This window comes from Ptiloglossa arizonensis, chromosome 5 (genome assembly GCF_051014685.1).
Source record: "Ptiloglossa arizonensis isolate GNS036 chromosome 5, iyPtiAriz1_principal, whole genome shotgun sequence".
Taxonomy (NCBI): domain Eukaryota; kingdom Metazoa; phylum Arthropoda; class Insecta; order Hymenoptera; family Colletidae; genus Ptiloglossa; species Ptiloglossa arizonensis.
In genome coordinates, this window is record NC_135052.1 from 24,071,765 (window position 1) to 24,089,696 (window position 17,932).

The 17,932-nt window shown below is 37.4% G+C and overlaps 1 protein-coding gene across 1 annotated transcript; it reads left to right on the top strand.

Moving 5' to 3' along the window:
- The first annotated feature begins 1,654 nt into the window (after positions 1-1,654).
- On the top strand, positions 1,655-13,799 carry LOC143146775 (glutaryl-CoA dehydrogenase, mitochondrial). Its single transcript, XM_076311386.1, has 8 exons — positions 1,655-1,864; positions 2,025-2,057; positions 10,310-10,678; positions 11,490-11,619; positions 12,123-12,345; positions 12,422-12,651; positions 13,374-13,534; positions 13,606-13,799. Exons 1-8 carry the CDS (start codon positions 1,798-1,800, stop codon positions 13,671-13,673), a joined length of 1,281 nt encoding a protein of 426 aa, XP_076167501.1. The 5' UTR covers positions 1,655-1,797; the 3' UTR covers positions 13,674-13,799.
- The last annotated feature ends 4,133 nt before the right edge of the window (positions 13,800-17,932 follow it).

Genomic DNA, 17,932 nt, shown 5'->3' on the forward strand with positions numbered 1-17,932 from the left:
ATGTAAAACAGAAAATTCCATTTGACAACGATATTGCTGCAACATTAACGCAATATTAATTGCAAGATTAAATTATAAGAAAATCGTGAACAATCGAAATGTCAAGAAATATTTGTGAGAATAAAATTTTGACAGTCAATTTCCTGAAAATATTTAATGTCATACTTAAAACGTTTTGTATACATATATTAACATTCTCGAAAATTTAGTAAGAACTGAGAACCATAATGAAATCGATGTAAGAATAAACTAATATTAATCGATACAGAACCGAAAAATAACAATTATAGAACCAAAAAAGAACAGCTCTAGAACCGAGAAATAACAGTTGTAGAATCGAAAACTAACACTTGTAGAACTGAAAAATAACACTTATAGAAACGAAAAATAACAGTTACAGAATTGAAAAATAACTGATAAAATTAAAAAATGGCAATTATAGAACCGAAAAATAACAGTTACTATAAATAACATTTTTCCACTTCTTATAAATGTTTCACTCAGAAACGATACATAACAGTTTAAAAGAGTTATTTTCGAAACTGTTTCTATCTCTGTCCTTGGGTTGGTATCAAACAAGCTTTTTCGTTGTTTTCGATTGGAAAAATAACAAAAAGCAAAGAAAATAAGAAAAATAAGAAAAATCATACAACGAAAAGCTCGTTTGACACCTACCTTAACGTCCGTGACTTGTTCAAGTGCCTTTCAAATCAACGATTAAAGATCAGCATAAAACTATCAACGACAAACATTGTTCCCTCACTTTTTGTCTTCAGATCGACACATCTTTCGTTCTTCGGCTCAACGATCATTCCTCGTATTGCGATATCATAGTTTCGATCGTTCGATCGTTTACGTCAGTGATGAGCAACCTCTTTTTGCAGCAGCGAGCCAAAATTGTAAATCCGATAATCCGATACGGCTTGGTGCAAACATAACCTTAAAAGACCTAATCGATTTAAATCTCGTTAATTCACAGCGTGAATTTTTTATCTTTGACCAGAGGTAACGACGAAGGAGGATATAAATTAAGGATTGTGAAAAATTTAATACAGCGAAGATTTTTATTTAATTTTAATATACGTGTATAATAAATAGAACAGCTTTTAATTTTTAACTTATTTTTCAAAGATTTGTATTTTATAATTGCTCATCACTGGTCTACGATGTAGAGTTAGAAGAGTTAATAATATTGAATTTTCACTGTCGTAAACTCATACAGTACCTATATATATATACATATTACTATTGTTATAATATTTTGTAAATAAAAGCGTGTCTTATGGAAACATTTTATTCCGGATTAGGGTGTTTTTCATTGAAGCTTAACCTTTTATGTCTAGATCCATTTTTTTTTTATTTTATTCACTTTCTTTGTGCAATCTAGGAGCTCTTGCTCATCACTGCTTTGCACTAAGTACCATTTTTATTTTCTCATTATTTTCACTATTGGGAATTCTTTCATTTTATAACTCCACTTTAATATTTTCTTATCTGGGACTGCCGAAAAAATGAAAAGTAATCGAGTTAAAAATTGTTTGATCGTTCAGAAATTTTATCGAACGTGTTCGCGAGTTCAAATTTCCCGCCAATTCTAAAATTACATGTGTTCCCAAATATCGACAATGTTATCAATTCCATGCTACAACACAAATTAGCATAAGTCACGGAGACGTAGGCCAAAGAATTCGAAGTTTATTTTGTTGTTTTGTGCGATCGAGTGGAGCCAAGTTGATTTCTGATAAGACGCCTGGCGCGGTGACCGACAAATCAGTTTTTTCCGGCCTTTCGATCAATATGGCAACCGTCGCGCAGAAATTACGTTTTCAATGCGGTTTGCTATGTCGAGGTGTTTTCTCCAGACGTATCCTTTGTTTATGTCACGTAAATGCAACTGTCGTTGAAAAAAGAAAATTCGATCATAAATATTTCGATTCATGGAGAGCATACTTTGGTTTTCGATCATTTTATTCGGTGCAAGTTATTTGTCACGGAGTATTGTTCTTAATCGGTACATCGATCAGAGATTTCAATGTCATCTGTTCTCAGTGGAAAGTGTAAGTTTTATATTATAATATTATATCTTTTGATCGTCCACGTTCTTCGCGCAAGTCACTTCGATCCGATCACTTGGTTCTGTTGGATTGCTAGAGAGTTCTCGCGTACGCCACCAGGTGGCAGCACGTACCGAGTGCACTCGAAACGTATGAAGCTATCTACGGTTATCGCGAAAATTAAAAACCTTCTTCCGTAATTATTTCTTTGCTTCGCTTTTAGTAGAAAGATTTTCGTATTAAAATATCAATACACGATTAAAAGAATATCGCTAGCAGATAAAAATTGTGTAACTGGAACTGTTAACGAACTAACAATAAACAAGAGTGTTGACTTGAAACTTTCATGTGTATTTGCACTTTAGTATTCATCGTTTGAATTAATTTTTTTATTTACTTTCAATAGTAATATTACTTCATATTACGTTTGTATTATAAAAGTGCCCATAGAATTCGTTAATAATAAATAAATAAACAAAAATAAATATATCTAACAATACATAGACATTTCACATTAGTTCACACTTAATACTTAAAAATAAATATTACAGATGAATGTTCCATTTAAACATAAAACACGTAACCAAGTACAAGGTATGAATAATGTCATAACGCGACAAAGCCAATAATTTTACTATTTGTCTTGTACGCTTCAATTTCGAACGATTTCTGTCGAAAATACTGGGTAGTTACAAAAACTCGTAGTTTTTGAAAACTGGAGGTGATATGGCAATTCGACTTTCGGATTCTGGTTAGGGGAGGTGTGACTCTACAAGGATCGTCCAGTTTCATTTTGTCGGACGATGTAATTTGGGATCGTACAGAGGACATAGGAGCAAAGCAGGTGAAGAAAGAAAGATACTCGAATTGCTCATAGTGAATTACACTTATGTATCATATAAGTTTTATACATTCTTCAACGTTACCAAACTTTTTAACATCGCGATAGGATATTCTAAATTCGCAGCCAATCAGCTCGGTACTACCCGCGACGAATAATTACTGTTCGTCGCGAGTAATACCGATTACCAGGTCTCACCACGTGGAGGTTGCTGCGAGCGGAGACCCGGAGAGAGATAGATGGACTCAAAGTTCCATCGATCTCCCTCGACACGCGATACAAACGAAGATACTAAACCAAAGAGATGGAAGGAATCAATGTTCCTTCGATCTCCTCGTTTAGTTCTGCCAAGCAATTACATCCTAGAAAAATTAGGCAAAATTGGAGAGACGCGACACGAACCGTGCAGTTGGTCCTACTAGGTCTATCCCGTTTCCCCTCCGTGGTTCCGATTCCAGAGAAAACGAACGACGCCTACCACTCCCCTAGAGGAGTGCCCCGTTTCTCCATCTTTACGACGAGAGGGTCTTATTTTGGAGGCTTTCACAGGGACCGGCAAAAATGCCTGCTCCTGTGCTCGCAACATGCCCCCTCTGGAAGCGGACACACCGGAAGAGACGGCGATAGACCGTTCGGACTACTTACACGGCCGGCCACTTGCTCGTACAAGAAGCAGTGGTGACCGGACCGAGGAACGAGGAAGCGAGCAAAATTAAGCTAAAGATTGAATAATTGCTTGGCAGATCACACCCTTAAAACTAACTTATTCTAACTGCAGAGATAGAAGGAATCAATGTTCCTTCGATCTCCTCGTTTAATTCTGCCGAGCAATTACATTATGGAAAAATTAGGCAAAATTGGGAAATACGCGACGCGAACCGTGAAGTTGTTCCTACTAGGTCGGTCCCGTTTCCCCTCAGTAGGCCAGATTCTCAAGGATATGCGCGACGCCGTCCACTCCTCTAGAGGAGTGCCCCGTTTCTCCCAAATCCGCAGCCAGGAGCCACGCGGAGCGTGGACCTGACTCACGGAGGATGACGAAGAGAGGGTCTTATGATGGATCAAGGGCTTCCGCAGGGACCGGTGCGAACACCTGCCCCTGTGTTCGCAGCATATACTCTCTCAAAGCGGACGCACCAGAAGAGACGGCGATCGAGCGTTCGGTCCACCTCCACGGCCGGTCACTTGCTTATGCAACAAGCAGAGGTGGCCGGACTGTGAGACGAGGAAGCGAGCAAAAGTAAGCTAAAGATTGGATAATTGCTCGGCAGATCACAGATATTCGTACATGGTGATCTTAAAACTAACTTAGTCTATGCTTAGAATTAACAGTCCCGCGGAGGATGCAATATAAGAGTCCTCTTCGGTCTTCGTTCTTCGTTTCCCGATACATCTAAGAGAATGTATCTAAGGGAAACCCAAGAGAGACCTAAATCAAGGCATAATAGAAAGTGGAAATGAATTTGGTTAGTGGAAAAAAATAAACATGTAAAAACAAATACAAATTAAAATCAGAGAACAAATGAAACGAATTAGACAAAGAAACAATGAAAAAAAAAAAAAGGATTGAGAGAGTGGTCGCCAGTACTGACCACCGCCTACCGGCGGCCAGTACCGGTTACCAAGGTGGGGGGTCCCGCTTCCATAAACCTAAAACGAAGAGATCCGTCCACCTCGGAGGCTCCAGGAACAATGAAATTTTGAACAACCGGGGGCTCCTTATATACCCACCACAAGGTCACTCACCGTTACTTCGATTGTGTTTGTTCGATCAAACCGAATATTTCAAGTAATTGATAGCTTTTTAGCCATTATTTACACCAGAACATCGTTAATAATTGTTCATTCTATAGTCCTACGACGGTTGTTAATAATTATGATGAATAAACATCAAGATATAGCGAAATTTGCGAAGGCGAACGGTCTCAGTGAATTTTTGTTCATCCACGCGATTGTTATTAACATTTATGCATGTTCCCAATATTAATCGAACAATGAGCGTCTTATTTATGCATTACAAACGATAAAGAAACTTATAGAAATTGATTTTGATCGCGATTCGAAGTAAAAACGTGTTTCGTAAAGTTTTAAAGCATGGGAAGTAATAAATGTTCATTAGATACATTAATTTAACTTTCGTTTAATTCTTATAATTTACACAATACGCGTAGAAGTGGTATTTTTTACATAAAAGTGCCAAAATTCAAGTAATCGCTGTTCTGGATAGTAAAATCATCGCGATTAATATTTGAGAAACGATAATCGATACGTGTAGCCTTGACAATGTCGGTTGAACCAAAATGAAAACAATTCCATCGCGAACAAAGAATATTTCAACGAAATGATATTTTAAACCATTATTTATACTAGGACGTTGTTAATAATTGTCTAAGGTATGATCCTACGACGGTTGTTAATAAATATGATAAATAAACATCGAGATATTGCGAAATCTGCGAAGGCGAGCGGTTTCAGTGAATTTTTGTTCATCCAAGCGATTGTTATTAACATTTATGCATGTTCCCAATATTGATCGAACAATGTGCATCTTATTTATGCATTACAAATGATCAAGTAACTTATAGAAATTGATTTTGATCGAAATTCGAGGTAAAAACGTGTTTCGTAAAGTTTTATAGCATGGAAAGTAACAATTGTTCATTAGATACATTAATTTAACGTTCGTTTAATTCTTATAATTTATACAATACGCGTAGAAGTGGTATTTTTTACATAAAAGTGCCAAAATTCAAGTAATCGCTGTTCGGGATAGAAAAATCATCGCGATTAATATTTGAGAATCGATAATCGATACGTGTAGCCTTGACAATGTCGGTTGAACCAAAATGAAAACAATTCCATCGCGAACAAAGAATATTTCAACGAAATGATATTTTAAGCAATTATTTATACTAGCACGTTGTTAATAATTGTCTAAAGTATAGTCCTACAACGGTTGTTAATAAATATGATAAATAAACATCGAGATATTGCGAAATCTGCGAAGGCGAACGGTTTCAGTGAATTTTTGTTCATCCACGCGATTGTTATTAACATTTGTACATGTTCCGAACATTTATCTTACAATATGCATCTTTTTTATGCATTAAACATGATTGATTCGCCTGCAGCAATTAAATTTGACCGAGATTCGAGGTATAAACATGTTTCTTAATGTTTCAAAGCATGGAAAATAACAATTGTTTATTAGATACATTAATTTAACATTTGTTGTGTTCTTATAATTTTCGGAATACGCGTGGAAGCTGTATTCTTTAAGTAAAAGCGTCGAAATTCAATTAATCGCTGTTCTAAATAGAAAAATCATCGTGATGGACGTTTGTGAATCGATAAACATTTCCAGCCTTGACAATGTCGGTTCGATCTCAATAACAACAATTCCATCGCGAACAAAGAATATTTCAACGAAATGATATTTTAAACCATTATTTATACTAGGACATTGTTAATAATTGTCTAAGGTATGATCCTACGACGGCTGTTAATAAATATGATAAATAAACATCAAGATATTGCGAAATCTACGAAGCCAAACGGTTTCAGTGAATGTTTATTCATTTCCGCGATTGTTATTAACTTTTTCGCACGTTTCGAACATTCATGTTACAGTATTTATTTTATTTATGTATTGTAAATGATTGGTTTGCCTATAAAAATTAAATTTTATCGAAAAATTAAAGTAAAAGTTTGGAATTCATATATTTCTCGATTTGCAACCAAAATTAATCTTCATAAGCAAATCATTCATTTACAATGCAAAAGAAAATGCATTTTGTAAAATAAATATTCCCAACTTTTACAGTGCAAACCATTAAGTAGTTTACATATGTTAATTTTCATAAAAAATCGAGAAATATATGTATACCAAACTCTTAGATAAATTTTCCGATAAAATTTAATTTACATACTGTAACATAAAAGTTTGGAACGTGCAAAAATGTTTATAACAATCGCCTAGAGACATAAACATTCGCTAAAGCAATTCGCCTTCGCCGATTTCGCAATATCTTGATGTTTGTTTATCATAATTATTAAGAACCGTCGTAGGACCATACTTTAGACAACTATTAACAATGTCCTAGTATAAATAATGGCTTAAAATATCATTTCGTTGAAATATTCTTTGTTCGCGAAGGAATTTTTCGTTGAGATCCAACTGACATTCTCAAGGCTACACGTATCCATTATCGATTCACAAGTATTCATCGCGATGATTTTTCTATCTGGAGAAGCGATTAATTCAATTTCGACGCTTTTACTTAAAGAATACAGCTTCCACGCGTATTCCGAAAATTATAGGAACAAAACAAATGTTAAATTAATGTATCTAATAAACAATTGTTACTTTCCATGCTTTGAAACATTAGGAAACACGTTTGTACCTCGAATCTCGGTCAAAATTAATTGCTGTAGGCGAATCAATCATATTTATTGCATAAATAAGATGCATTTTGTAAGATAAATGTTCGGAACATGTATAAATATTAGTAACAATCGCGGAAATGGACAAACATTCACCGAAATCGTTCGTCTTCGCAGATTTCGCAATATCTCGATGTTTATTTATCATATTTATTAACAACCGTCGTAGGATCATACCTTAGACAATTATTAACAACGTCCTAGTATAAATAATGGTTTAAAATATCATTTCGTTGAAATATTCTTTGTTCGCGATGGAATTGTTTTCATTTTGGTTCAACCGACATTGTCAAGGCTACACGTATCGATTATCGTTTCTCAAATATTAATCGCGATGATTTTACTATCCAGAACAGCGATTACTTGAATTTTGGCACTTTTATGTAAAAAATACCACTTCTACGCGTATTGTGTAAATTATAAGAATTAAACGAAAGTTAAATTAATGTATCTAATGAACATTTATTACTTCCCATGCTTTAAAACTTTACGAAACACGTTTTTACTTCGAATCGCGATCAAAATCAATTTCTATAAGTTTCTTTATCGTTTGTAATGCATAAATAAGACGCTCATTGTTCGATTAATATTGGGAACATGCATAAATGTTAATAACAATCGCGTGGATGAACAAAAATTCACTGAGACCGTTCGCCTTCGCAAATTTCGCTATATCTTGATGTTTATTCATCATAATTATTAACAACCGTCGTAGGACTATAGAATGAACAATTATTAACGATGTTCTGGTGTAAATAATGGCTAAAAAGCTATCAATTACTTGAAATATTCGGTTTGATCGAACAAACACAATCGAAGTAACGGTGAGTGACCTTGTGGTGGGTATATAAGGAGCCCCCGGTTGTTCAAAATTTCATTGTTCCTGGAGCCTCCGAGGTGGACGGATCTCTTCGTTTTAGGTTTATGGAAGCGGGACCCCCCACCTTGGTAACCGGTACTGGCCGCCGGTAGGCGGTGGTCAGTACTGGCGACCACTCTCTCAATCCTTTTTTTTTTTTTCATTGTTTCTTTGTCTAATTCGTTTCATTTGTTCTCTGATTTTAATTTGTATTTGTTTTTACATGTTTATTTTTTTCCACTAACCAAATTCATTTCCACTTTCTATTATGCCTTGATTTAGGTCTCTCTTGGGTTTCCCTTAGATACATTCTCTTAGATGTATCGGGAAACGAAGAACGAAGACCGAAGAGGACTCTTATATTGCATCCTCCGCGGGACTGTTAATTCTAAGCATAGACTAAGTTAGTTTTAAGATCACCATGTACGAATATCTGTGATCTGCCGAGCAATTATCCAATCTTTAGCTTACTTTTGCTCGCTTCCTCGTCTCACAGTCCGGCCACCTCTGCTTGTTGCATAAGCAAGTGACCGGCCGTGGAGGTGGACCGAACGCTCGATCGCCGTCTCTTCTGGTGCGTCCGCTTTGAGAGAGTATATGCTGCGAACACAGGGGCAGGTGTTCGCACCGGTCCCTGCGGAAGCCCTTGATCCATCATAAGACCCTCTCTTCGTCATCCTCCGTGAGTCAGGTCCACGCTCCGCGTGGCTCCTGGCTGCGGATTTGGGAGAAACGGGGCACTCCTCTAGAGGAGTGGACGGCGTCGCGCATATCCTTGAGAATCTGGCCTACTGAGGGGAAACGGGACCGACCTAGTAGGAACAACTTCACGGTTCGCGTCGCGTATTTCCCAATTTTGCCTAATTTTTCCATAATGTAATTGCTCGGCAGAATTAAACGAGGAGATCGAAGGAACATTGATTCCTTCTATCTCTGCAGTTAGAATAAGTTAGTTTTAAGGGTGTGATCTGCCAAGCAATTATTCAATCTTTAGCTTAATTTTGCTCGCTTCCTCGTTCCTCGGTCCGGTCACCACTGCTTCTTGTACGAGCAAGTGGCCGGCCGTGTAAGTAGTCCGAACGGTCTATCGCCGTCTCTTCCGGTGTGTCCGCTTCCAGAGGGGGCATGTTGCGAGCACAGGAGCAGGCATTTTTGCCGGTCCCTGTGAAAGCCTCCAAAATAAGACCCTCTCGTCGTAAAGATGGAGAAACGGGGCACTCCTCTAGGGGAGTGGTAGGCGTCGTTCGTTTTCTCTGGAATCGGAACCACGGAGGGGAAACGGGATAGACCTAGTAGGACCAACTGCACGGTTCGTGTCGCGTCTCTCCAATTTTGCCTAATTTTTCTAGGATGTAATTGCTTGGCAGAACTAAACGAGGAGATCGAAGGAACATTGATTCCTTCCATCTCTTTGGTTTAGTATCTTCGTTTGTATCGCGTGTCGAGGGAGATCGATGGAACTTTGATTCCATCTATCTCTCTCCGGGTCTCCGCTCGCAGCAACCTCCACGTGGTGAGACCTGGTAATCGGTATTACTCGCGACGAACAGTAATTATTCGTCGCGGGTAGTACCGAGCTGATTGGCTGCGAATTTAGAATATCCTATCGCGATGTTAAAAAGTTTGGTAACGTTGAAGAATGTATAAAACTTATATGATACATAAGTGTAATTCACTATGAGCAATTCGAGTATCTTTCTTTCTTCACCTACTTTGCTCCTATGTCCTCTGTACGATCCCAAATTACATCGTCCGACAAAATGAAACTGGACGATGCTTGTAGAGTCACACCTCCCCTAACCAGAATCCGAAAGTTGAACTGCCATATCACCTCCAGTTTTCAAAAACCACGAGTTTTTGTAACTACCCAGTATTTTCGACAAAAATCTTTCCAGATTGAAGCGTACCATGAAGTAATGTAGATTTTGGATGATCATTGTAGAGTCACACTCCCCGAACAATCGTTACGTGAATTATTACACGAAAAGCAAAAACAAAAAGAATCACCTACTGATCACTAAAAGACAAAAATCGTCTCGCACAGTCTATCGTCTTTTACATTCTCCATTAAGCAAACACGCTCGTGTAACAAAGATTCGTTTGAAAACCCAGCTACCTTCAACTGGGAGGACCCGTTGGATCTTGAATCCCAGCTGACTCAAGACGAGATTCTCATCAGGGATCAGTTCCGCTCTTATTGTCGGGAGAAACTGTTGCCACGTGTGATCGAGGCTAACCGTAAGGAGATCTTCCACAAGGAGATGATGAGGGAGATGGGCGAGTTGGGTATCCTGGGGTGCACTATGAAAGGGTACGGTGCTGCAGGAGTCTCCTCCGTGGCCTATGGACTCCTGGCCAGGGAGATAGAGGCTGTAGACAGTGGATACAGGTCAGCCCTCTCGGTGCAATCCTCACTCGTGGCTGGTGCGATTTATTTGCACGGTGACCAGTCACAGAAGGAGCGATTTTTGCCAAAACTCGGTACGTGTAAGATTTAGGCTACGTCCTAATTAGTGTCGTACAGCGTGGATTATTCTCGATCGTTGTTTTGATCTGATCTTTGCCAGTGATGGTCTATCCGAGTGTTCTTAATCGTCAAGTTTGAAATCACCGGGTTTGAACCTAGCAAACTACTTCTGCACAACTCTTTCAATTTTGTCACCGCGAATAGAACGTTCTTAGAAATAAATCTATCGTTTGGTAAATAATTTGGTAATAATTTTAAACAATTGGATGAAATTATAGACAAAAGTCATTATTTTTAGCTAGCCTTTTTCAAACTATAGATCTAGTTTCAAGGAGTAACTTTTCTATGAAAACTTTTTTCCTGTCTTGTATATAGTAGTTTCCAAGTTGGAAGTTTTTTGTCGTTCAGTCAGGACGAAATCTAAGAAAATGAAACAAAGAGTAGAAAAGGATTTCGAATGTTATTTAATCTGAACACAACCGTAGATTACACCTTGTTTCCTTTTTATCACGTTGATCAGTCGGTTAGGGTGTATGCAAGGTGCAAGATAAACTGATAAAGTGGGTATTAGTTCATAAAAAGCCTATAGTCTCAAATCATGCGAATGGATTATCGACCAACATTCTTGTTTCGACGATTCCGATTCGCAATAGGTAAAATATCTTTTTTCCATGGGAGTGCAACACGATAACACGGTAAACCATTGAGATTCCTAGGCAAGGGGACATAGAAATTAGAATGTTTGGGCTAGGTGATATTTCGAGATGTAAATTGCAGAATCTTTCGATTTAGGGTTCTATAATCCATCATTTTGATTATGTACAGTTTCCGGAGAGCTGATAGGTTGCTTCGGTTTGACCGAGCCCGACCATGGTAGCGATGCAGGAGCCATGGTGACCAGAGCTACTTACGACCAAGAGAAAAAGATTTACAAACTGAATGGGAGCAAAACATGGTGAGTTATTATTATCATCATTACCATCATTACCATCATTGCCTTCATCCACAATTAAAAGAGGAACCTAGATGCTAAACCCACTCTACATTGTTAAATAATAACCCCAAACACCTCGTTTGAACCAAGATCATGAACTCTGCATTCTGATGTACAATTAGTATTTTTTCTCCATCGTTATCTCCATTCATAACTGAAGGAAGAACCTAGGTGTTAGACTCACTCTACGTTGTTATGTTCTATTTGAATCAAGATCACGAATCCTCCATTACTATCCTACGATTAATTTTCTCTTCCTACATCTACAATTAAAGAAGAAACCTAGGTGCTAGACGCACTCTACGTTGTTAAATAGCATCCTGAAATGCCCTATTTGGATCAAGAACACGAATCCTCCTACGATTAGTTTTCTTTTCCTCCATTCACAATTGAACGAGTCACCCAGGTGCCAAGCTCACTCCATGTTATTAAATACTCCCTGTGAAACGCCCTGTTTGAGCCAGGATCACGAATTCTCCGATCGCGGATGTGCTGATCATCTGGGCAAAATGTGAGGACGACAAAATCCGTGGGTTCATCGTGGAGAGGAAGGGCAATGAGGGTCGTTTGTCTACGCCAAAGATCGAAGGCAAGTTCTCTTTGAGAACTTCTGTCACTGGTATGGTTCTGATGGACAACGTGGTGGTGCCATCGGAGAACCTCTTACCTAACGTTCAGGGCCTGAAAGTAAGATCAGAGACTGGGATTGGGTGAAATCGTGGATGACATAAACGTTGTTGATAAAAGAACGTTTACGAAACAGGGACCTTTCAGTTGTTTGAACAACGCTCGATACGGAATTGCGTGGGGAGCTCTAGGTGCAGCTGAGACTTGTATGAAGGTAGCTAGGTCGTACACCTTGGAGAGGAAGCAATTCAACAGACCACTTGCAGCGAACCAGATAACGCAATTGAAGATGACTGACATGATGTGCGATATCGCTTTCGGACTCCAGGCTTGTCTGAGGGTCGGTAGACTCATGGACCAGGGCAAGTAAGAGAATATGTTTTTTTATTTTCATTAATAAATGTCTACTGGAATGTATCAAGTTGTACGCCAGGTTAGATAGAGCTAGAATCCCATTTCACTGAAGTGGTAAATTAACCACTCAATGGTAAACATAGTATACAAAGACTCGAGAGGAATTAAACTCTGTATGATGATTTAACAACAGGGGTTATTGATCTAATGACGGACAGGAGCAAAATAAATTATGTGATTATTCTATGTGTATTATATTCTAAGGAAAATAAAAAACCATTTGTTTTTTAAATTAAAACAAACATGGTACTATTTGTAAGTAGAATATAGACAATATTAAGCACATTTTCTTAGTCTCAGATTGTACAAGGATCGATCGAAACATCCGACTCGAAAAATTAGCGGTCCTTCCAGAATTTTTTTTTCCAGCTCCCTAGAATACATACGATGTACTGGAGCTATTCAACAATCCTGCTTCACCGTTCCACTGTTCCAGGATGCTTCTGCACCTTGCATTCGAAAGTCTCGTTCTCCCAAGATGGACTCTATTCTTTTATTCGGTGTAAAAAAATTATAATTATAATTATAATTAATTCTAACTATCTTCTTCGAATCGAGGTGTACCAGAATCCACCTTCTGCTTCTCCTAATTCGTTTCTCCTGGTCTGGTGAACTCGTCGCCTAATTCACTAATGCAACCTTTCAATATTTTCGCAAACTTTCTTATCCACCAGAGCCACGCAAGAAATGATATCAATGGTAAAGAAGAATTCGGCCATGAAAGCTCTGCAAATCGCTAGAACCGCCAGAGACATGTTGGGTGGTAATGGTATATCGGACGAGTACCATGTTATCAGGCATGTGATGAACTTGGAGAGTGTCATTACTTATGAAGGTACGTACGGAAGATCGGATGGTTTTTTTTGGAACAATCGAAAATTTTCCTTAAATATTTTTTTATCGCAGGTACGAACGATATACACGGTCTGATACTCGGCAGAGCCATTACTGGCATATCGGCCTTCAATGCTTAAACATCGAATGGAAAATTTTTGTATACATCTATTGACACATGAACACGTGCCAAACACTATTCTATAGTCTACTTTTATACCTTCTGTACGAGTTTCAATAAAGCTTAGAGAATTCATTCGAGCAAAGAGGCTTCTCGACAATTATTATTTAACGTTCGGCTTATTAATATTTATCCGAATTTTAAATCCTGGAAACGAAACCTCGAACTGATACAGAATTTTTTATTTATTTTTTCACCAAAATAATCCTGCGTGTGAAACAGATAGCCTTTCTTTTAATAATAAATTTTAATAAATAAATAACACTAAAGGTGTGAAAATACCTGGCGGTGAAACGCTCAAGTTTGTCGAGGAATTGTTCCGACTTTCATCGATAGATGGCTCCACAAGCATTATCTACCGACATTACAGATAACTATCAGCTTTCAATTGACATTCTCTACCGTGCAATAAAATAAATAAATCTTTCTGTACAAATTTTTATATGAATCATCTTTCGAATAAATGTAAAATTAAACGGAATTAGCATAATGTCATTTTCCTGCATTCTAGCATTCCTTCATACATTTAGAAAAATCTTTAATACCTCGAATTCAAGATTACACATATCGATTATCGACTCACAAGTACTTATCATGACAATTTTTCTATCAAGAAAACCGATTAGTTGAATTTCAGCACTTTTGAGTAAAAACTCAATACTTCCACGCGTATTGCGTAAATTATAAGAATTAAACAAATGTTAAATTAATCTATTTAATAGACAATTGTTACTTTCTCTGCTTTAAAACTTTACGAAACACGTTTTACTTTAAATCTCGATCCAAATTAATTTCTATAAGGTACTTAATCATTTTTAATGCATAAACAAGATGCACATAGTTCGATTAATATTGGGAACATGCATAAATGTTAGTAACAATGGCGGAAATGAACAAACATTCACCGAAACCGTTCGCCTTCGCAGATTTCGCAATATCATGACGTTTATTTATCATAATTATTAACAACCGTCGCTGGACCGAAGATTAAACTATTATTAACAATGTTCTGATATAAATAATGGCTTAAAAGCTATAAATTTGTTGAAATATTCGTTAGATTGTGCAAAGACAATCGATGTAACCGTGCGATAAAATAAATGAATATTTCTCTACATACCGACATTATAGTTTGTGGTAATTACATGGTTTGCCATCTATAGGAAAAAAGGATAAACTACACTAAAGGTGTGAAAACACCTGGCGGAGAAACGCTCAAGTTTGTCGAAGAATTGTTATAACTTTCATCAATAGATGGCTCCACAAGCATTATATACCGACATTACAGATTAGTATCTGCTTTCAATTAACATTCCCTACCGTGCGGTAAAATAAATAAATGATTCTGTACAAACTTTTGTATGAATCATCTTTCGAATAAATGTAAAATTAAACGGAATCCACATAATGTTATTCCTTGCATTCTAGCGTTCCTTCATACATTAAAAAAAATCTTCATTACCTCGAAATCAAGATTACACATATCGATTTCCGACACACAAGTACTTATCATGACAATTTTTATATCAAGAAAACCGATTAATTGAATTTCAGCACTTTTGAGTAAAAAGTACAACTTCTACGCATATTGTGTAAATTATGAGAATTAAATAAATGTTAAATTATTGTACTAATACACAATTATTACTTTTCATGCTTTTAAACTTTACTAAACAAGTTTTTACATTGAATCTCGATCAAAATCAATTTCTATAAGTATAATCATTTACAATGCATAAATAAGATACACATAGTTCGACTAATATTGGGAATATGCATAAATGTTAACAGAAATCGGGCACCAGAATTAACAAACCTGTTCTCCAATAGAGAACAACCCATATAATTACCACGCTACAAATGTTTGGAATTACGCTTTCAGAATATATTTGCATGCATACAAACAATAATTTCGATATGTAGAGACATAATCATTTATTTTATCGCACGATAGGCAATGGCATTCGAAAGGAGATACTTATCTCGTAATGTCGGTAGATAATGCTTGTAGAGCCATCTATTGATGACAGTCAGAACAATTCCTCGACAAACTTCAGCGTTTCCCCGCCAGGTGTTTTCACCCCTTAAGTGTAGTTTAACCCTTTCTCCAATAGATGGCAACCCATGTAATTACCACGTTACAGGGATTTGTAATTGCGGGTTCAGAATATATTTGTATGCATACAAACTATAATTCCGATATGTAGAGAAATATTCATTTATTTTATCGCACGGTTCCTTCGATTGTATTCGTTCGATCTAACCAAATATTTCAAGAAATTGGTGGCATTCTAGCCATTATTTATACTGGAACATTGTCAAAAATTCTTTAATCTACGATCCAACGACGGTTGTTAATAATTATGATAAATAAACGTAAAAATATTGCGAAATCTGCGAAGGCGAATAGTTTCGGTGAATGTTTATTCATTTCCGCGAGTTTTACTAACATTAATGCACGTTCCCAATATTGATTGAACAATGTGCATCTTATTTATGCATCACAAATGATTGAGAAACTTATAGAAATTAATTTTGATCGAGCTTCGAAGTAAAGAGGTGATTCTTAAAGTTTTAAAATGTGAAAAGTAATAATTGTCTATAAGATGTATCAATGTAACATTTGATTAATACTTGAAAAATCGAAATGCATACCTCCTTGGCGAAAGTGTTCTCCTCATACCAAAGGTTGAAATTCAGACATAAATTTTAGAAAATGTTCGATTTTGGGACTCTTCGTGTCAGGAGAATACGATATGGGAGGAAGTGCCACGATTTCGCGGATTTTTAGAAATGACGTCAAATTCTAAGAATTTCCGCGAATTGAGATTTTGTGGGAATTTCGAACGAATTTCTGAACTTTTGCTAGATCTTTCGTTGATTTTTGGCTTTAGTAACTGGAGGACACGATACTCGAGAAGGTATTCCTATTCCGGGGATTTTTGGGAATGTCGTCAAATTACAAAAGTTTCTGCGAATTAAGATTTCGCGTGATTTCCGAATGAATTTCTGAACATTGGCCAAATTTTTCGACGATTTTGGAACTTTGGTAATTTAGCAATGTGATAGGATCCGGTTAAGGAATTGGAGGCAAATAATGGTTAAAAAGAAGCTTTCGTTTTTATTAAAAATGACTTTATTGAAAGATATCAATACATCGGTGATACAATCTCATTCTTTCGTTTAATTAACATACGCATCAAGCATTCATACGCACTATAAAAATGCTACCTTTCAAGGTATTCAACTTTTTCTTATCTTAAATAACCATTCTAAATTCGCAGCCAATTAGCTCGATATTACTCGCAGCGAGTAATACCGATTACCAGGTCTCACCACGTGGAGGTTGCTGCGAGCGGAGACCCGGAGAGAGATAGATGGAATCAAAGTTCCATCGATCTCCCTCGACACGCGATACAAACGAAGATACTAAACCAAAGAGATGGAAGGAATCAATGTTCCTTCGATCTCCTCGTTTAATTCTGCCGAGCAATTACATTATGGAAAAATTAGGCAAAATTGGGAAATACGCGACGCGAACCGTGAAGTTGTTCCTACTAGTTCGGTCCCGTTTCCCCTCAGTGGGCCAGATTCTCAAGGATATGCGCGACGCCGTCCACTCCTCTAGAGGAGTGCCCCGTTTCTCCCAACTCCGCAGCCAGGAGCCACGCAGAGCGTGGACCTGACTCACGGAGGATGACGAAGAGAGGGTCTTATGATGGATCAAGGGCTTCCGCAGGGACCGGTGCGAACACCTGCCCCTGTGTTCGCAGCATATACTCTCTCAAAGCGGACGCACCAGAAGAGACGGCGATCGAGCGTTCGGTCCACCTCCACGGCCGGTCACTTGCTTATGCAACAAGCAGAGGTGGCCGGACTGTGAGACGAGGAAGCGAGCAAAAGTAAGCTAAAGATTGGGTAATTGCTCGGCAGATCACAGATATTTGTACATGGTGATCTTAAAACTAACTTAGTCTATGCTTAGAATTAACAGTCCCGCGGAGGATGCAATACATCATTCCTCTTCGGTCTTCGTTCTTCGTTTTCCGATACATCTAAGAGAATCAATCTAATAGAAACCCAAGAGAGTCCTAAAGTCAAGGCATAATAGAAAGTAAAAATGAATTTGGTCAATGGAAAAAAAGAAACATGCAGAAACAAGTAGAAATTGAAATCAGAGTACAAATGAAACGAATTAGACAAAGAAACAATGAAAAA

Bases quoted from the DNA above. Each gene is read 5' to 3' on its own strand.
- LOC143146775 (XM_076311386.1), top strand. From the start codon at position 1,798: ATGGCAACCGTCGCGCAGAAATTACGTTTTCAATGCGGTTTGCTATGT. The intron at 2,058-10,309 runs GTAAGTTTTATA...TTGAAAACCCAG, and splicing joins ATCTGTTCTCAGTGGAAAGT to CTACCTTCAACTGGGAGGAC. The intron at 11,620-12,122 runs GTGAGTTATTAT...TGTTTGAGCCAG, and splicing joins CTGAATGGGAGCAAAACATG to GATCACGAATTCTCCGATCG.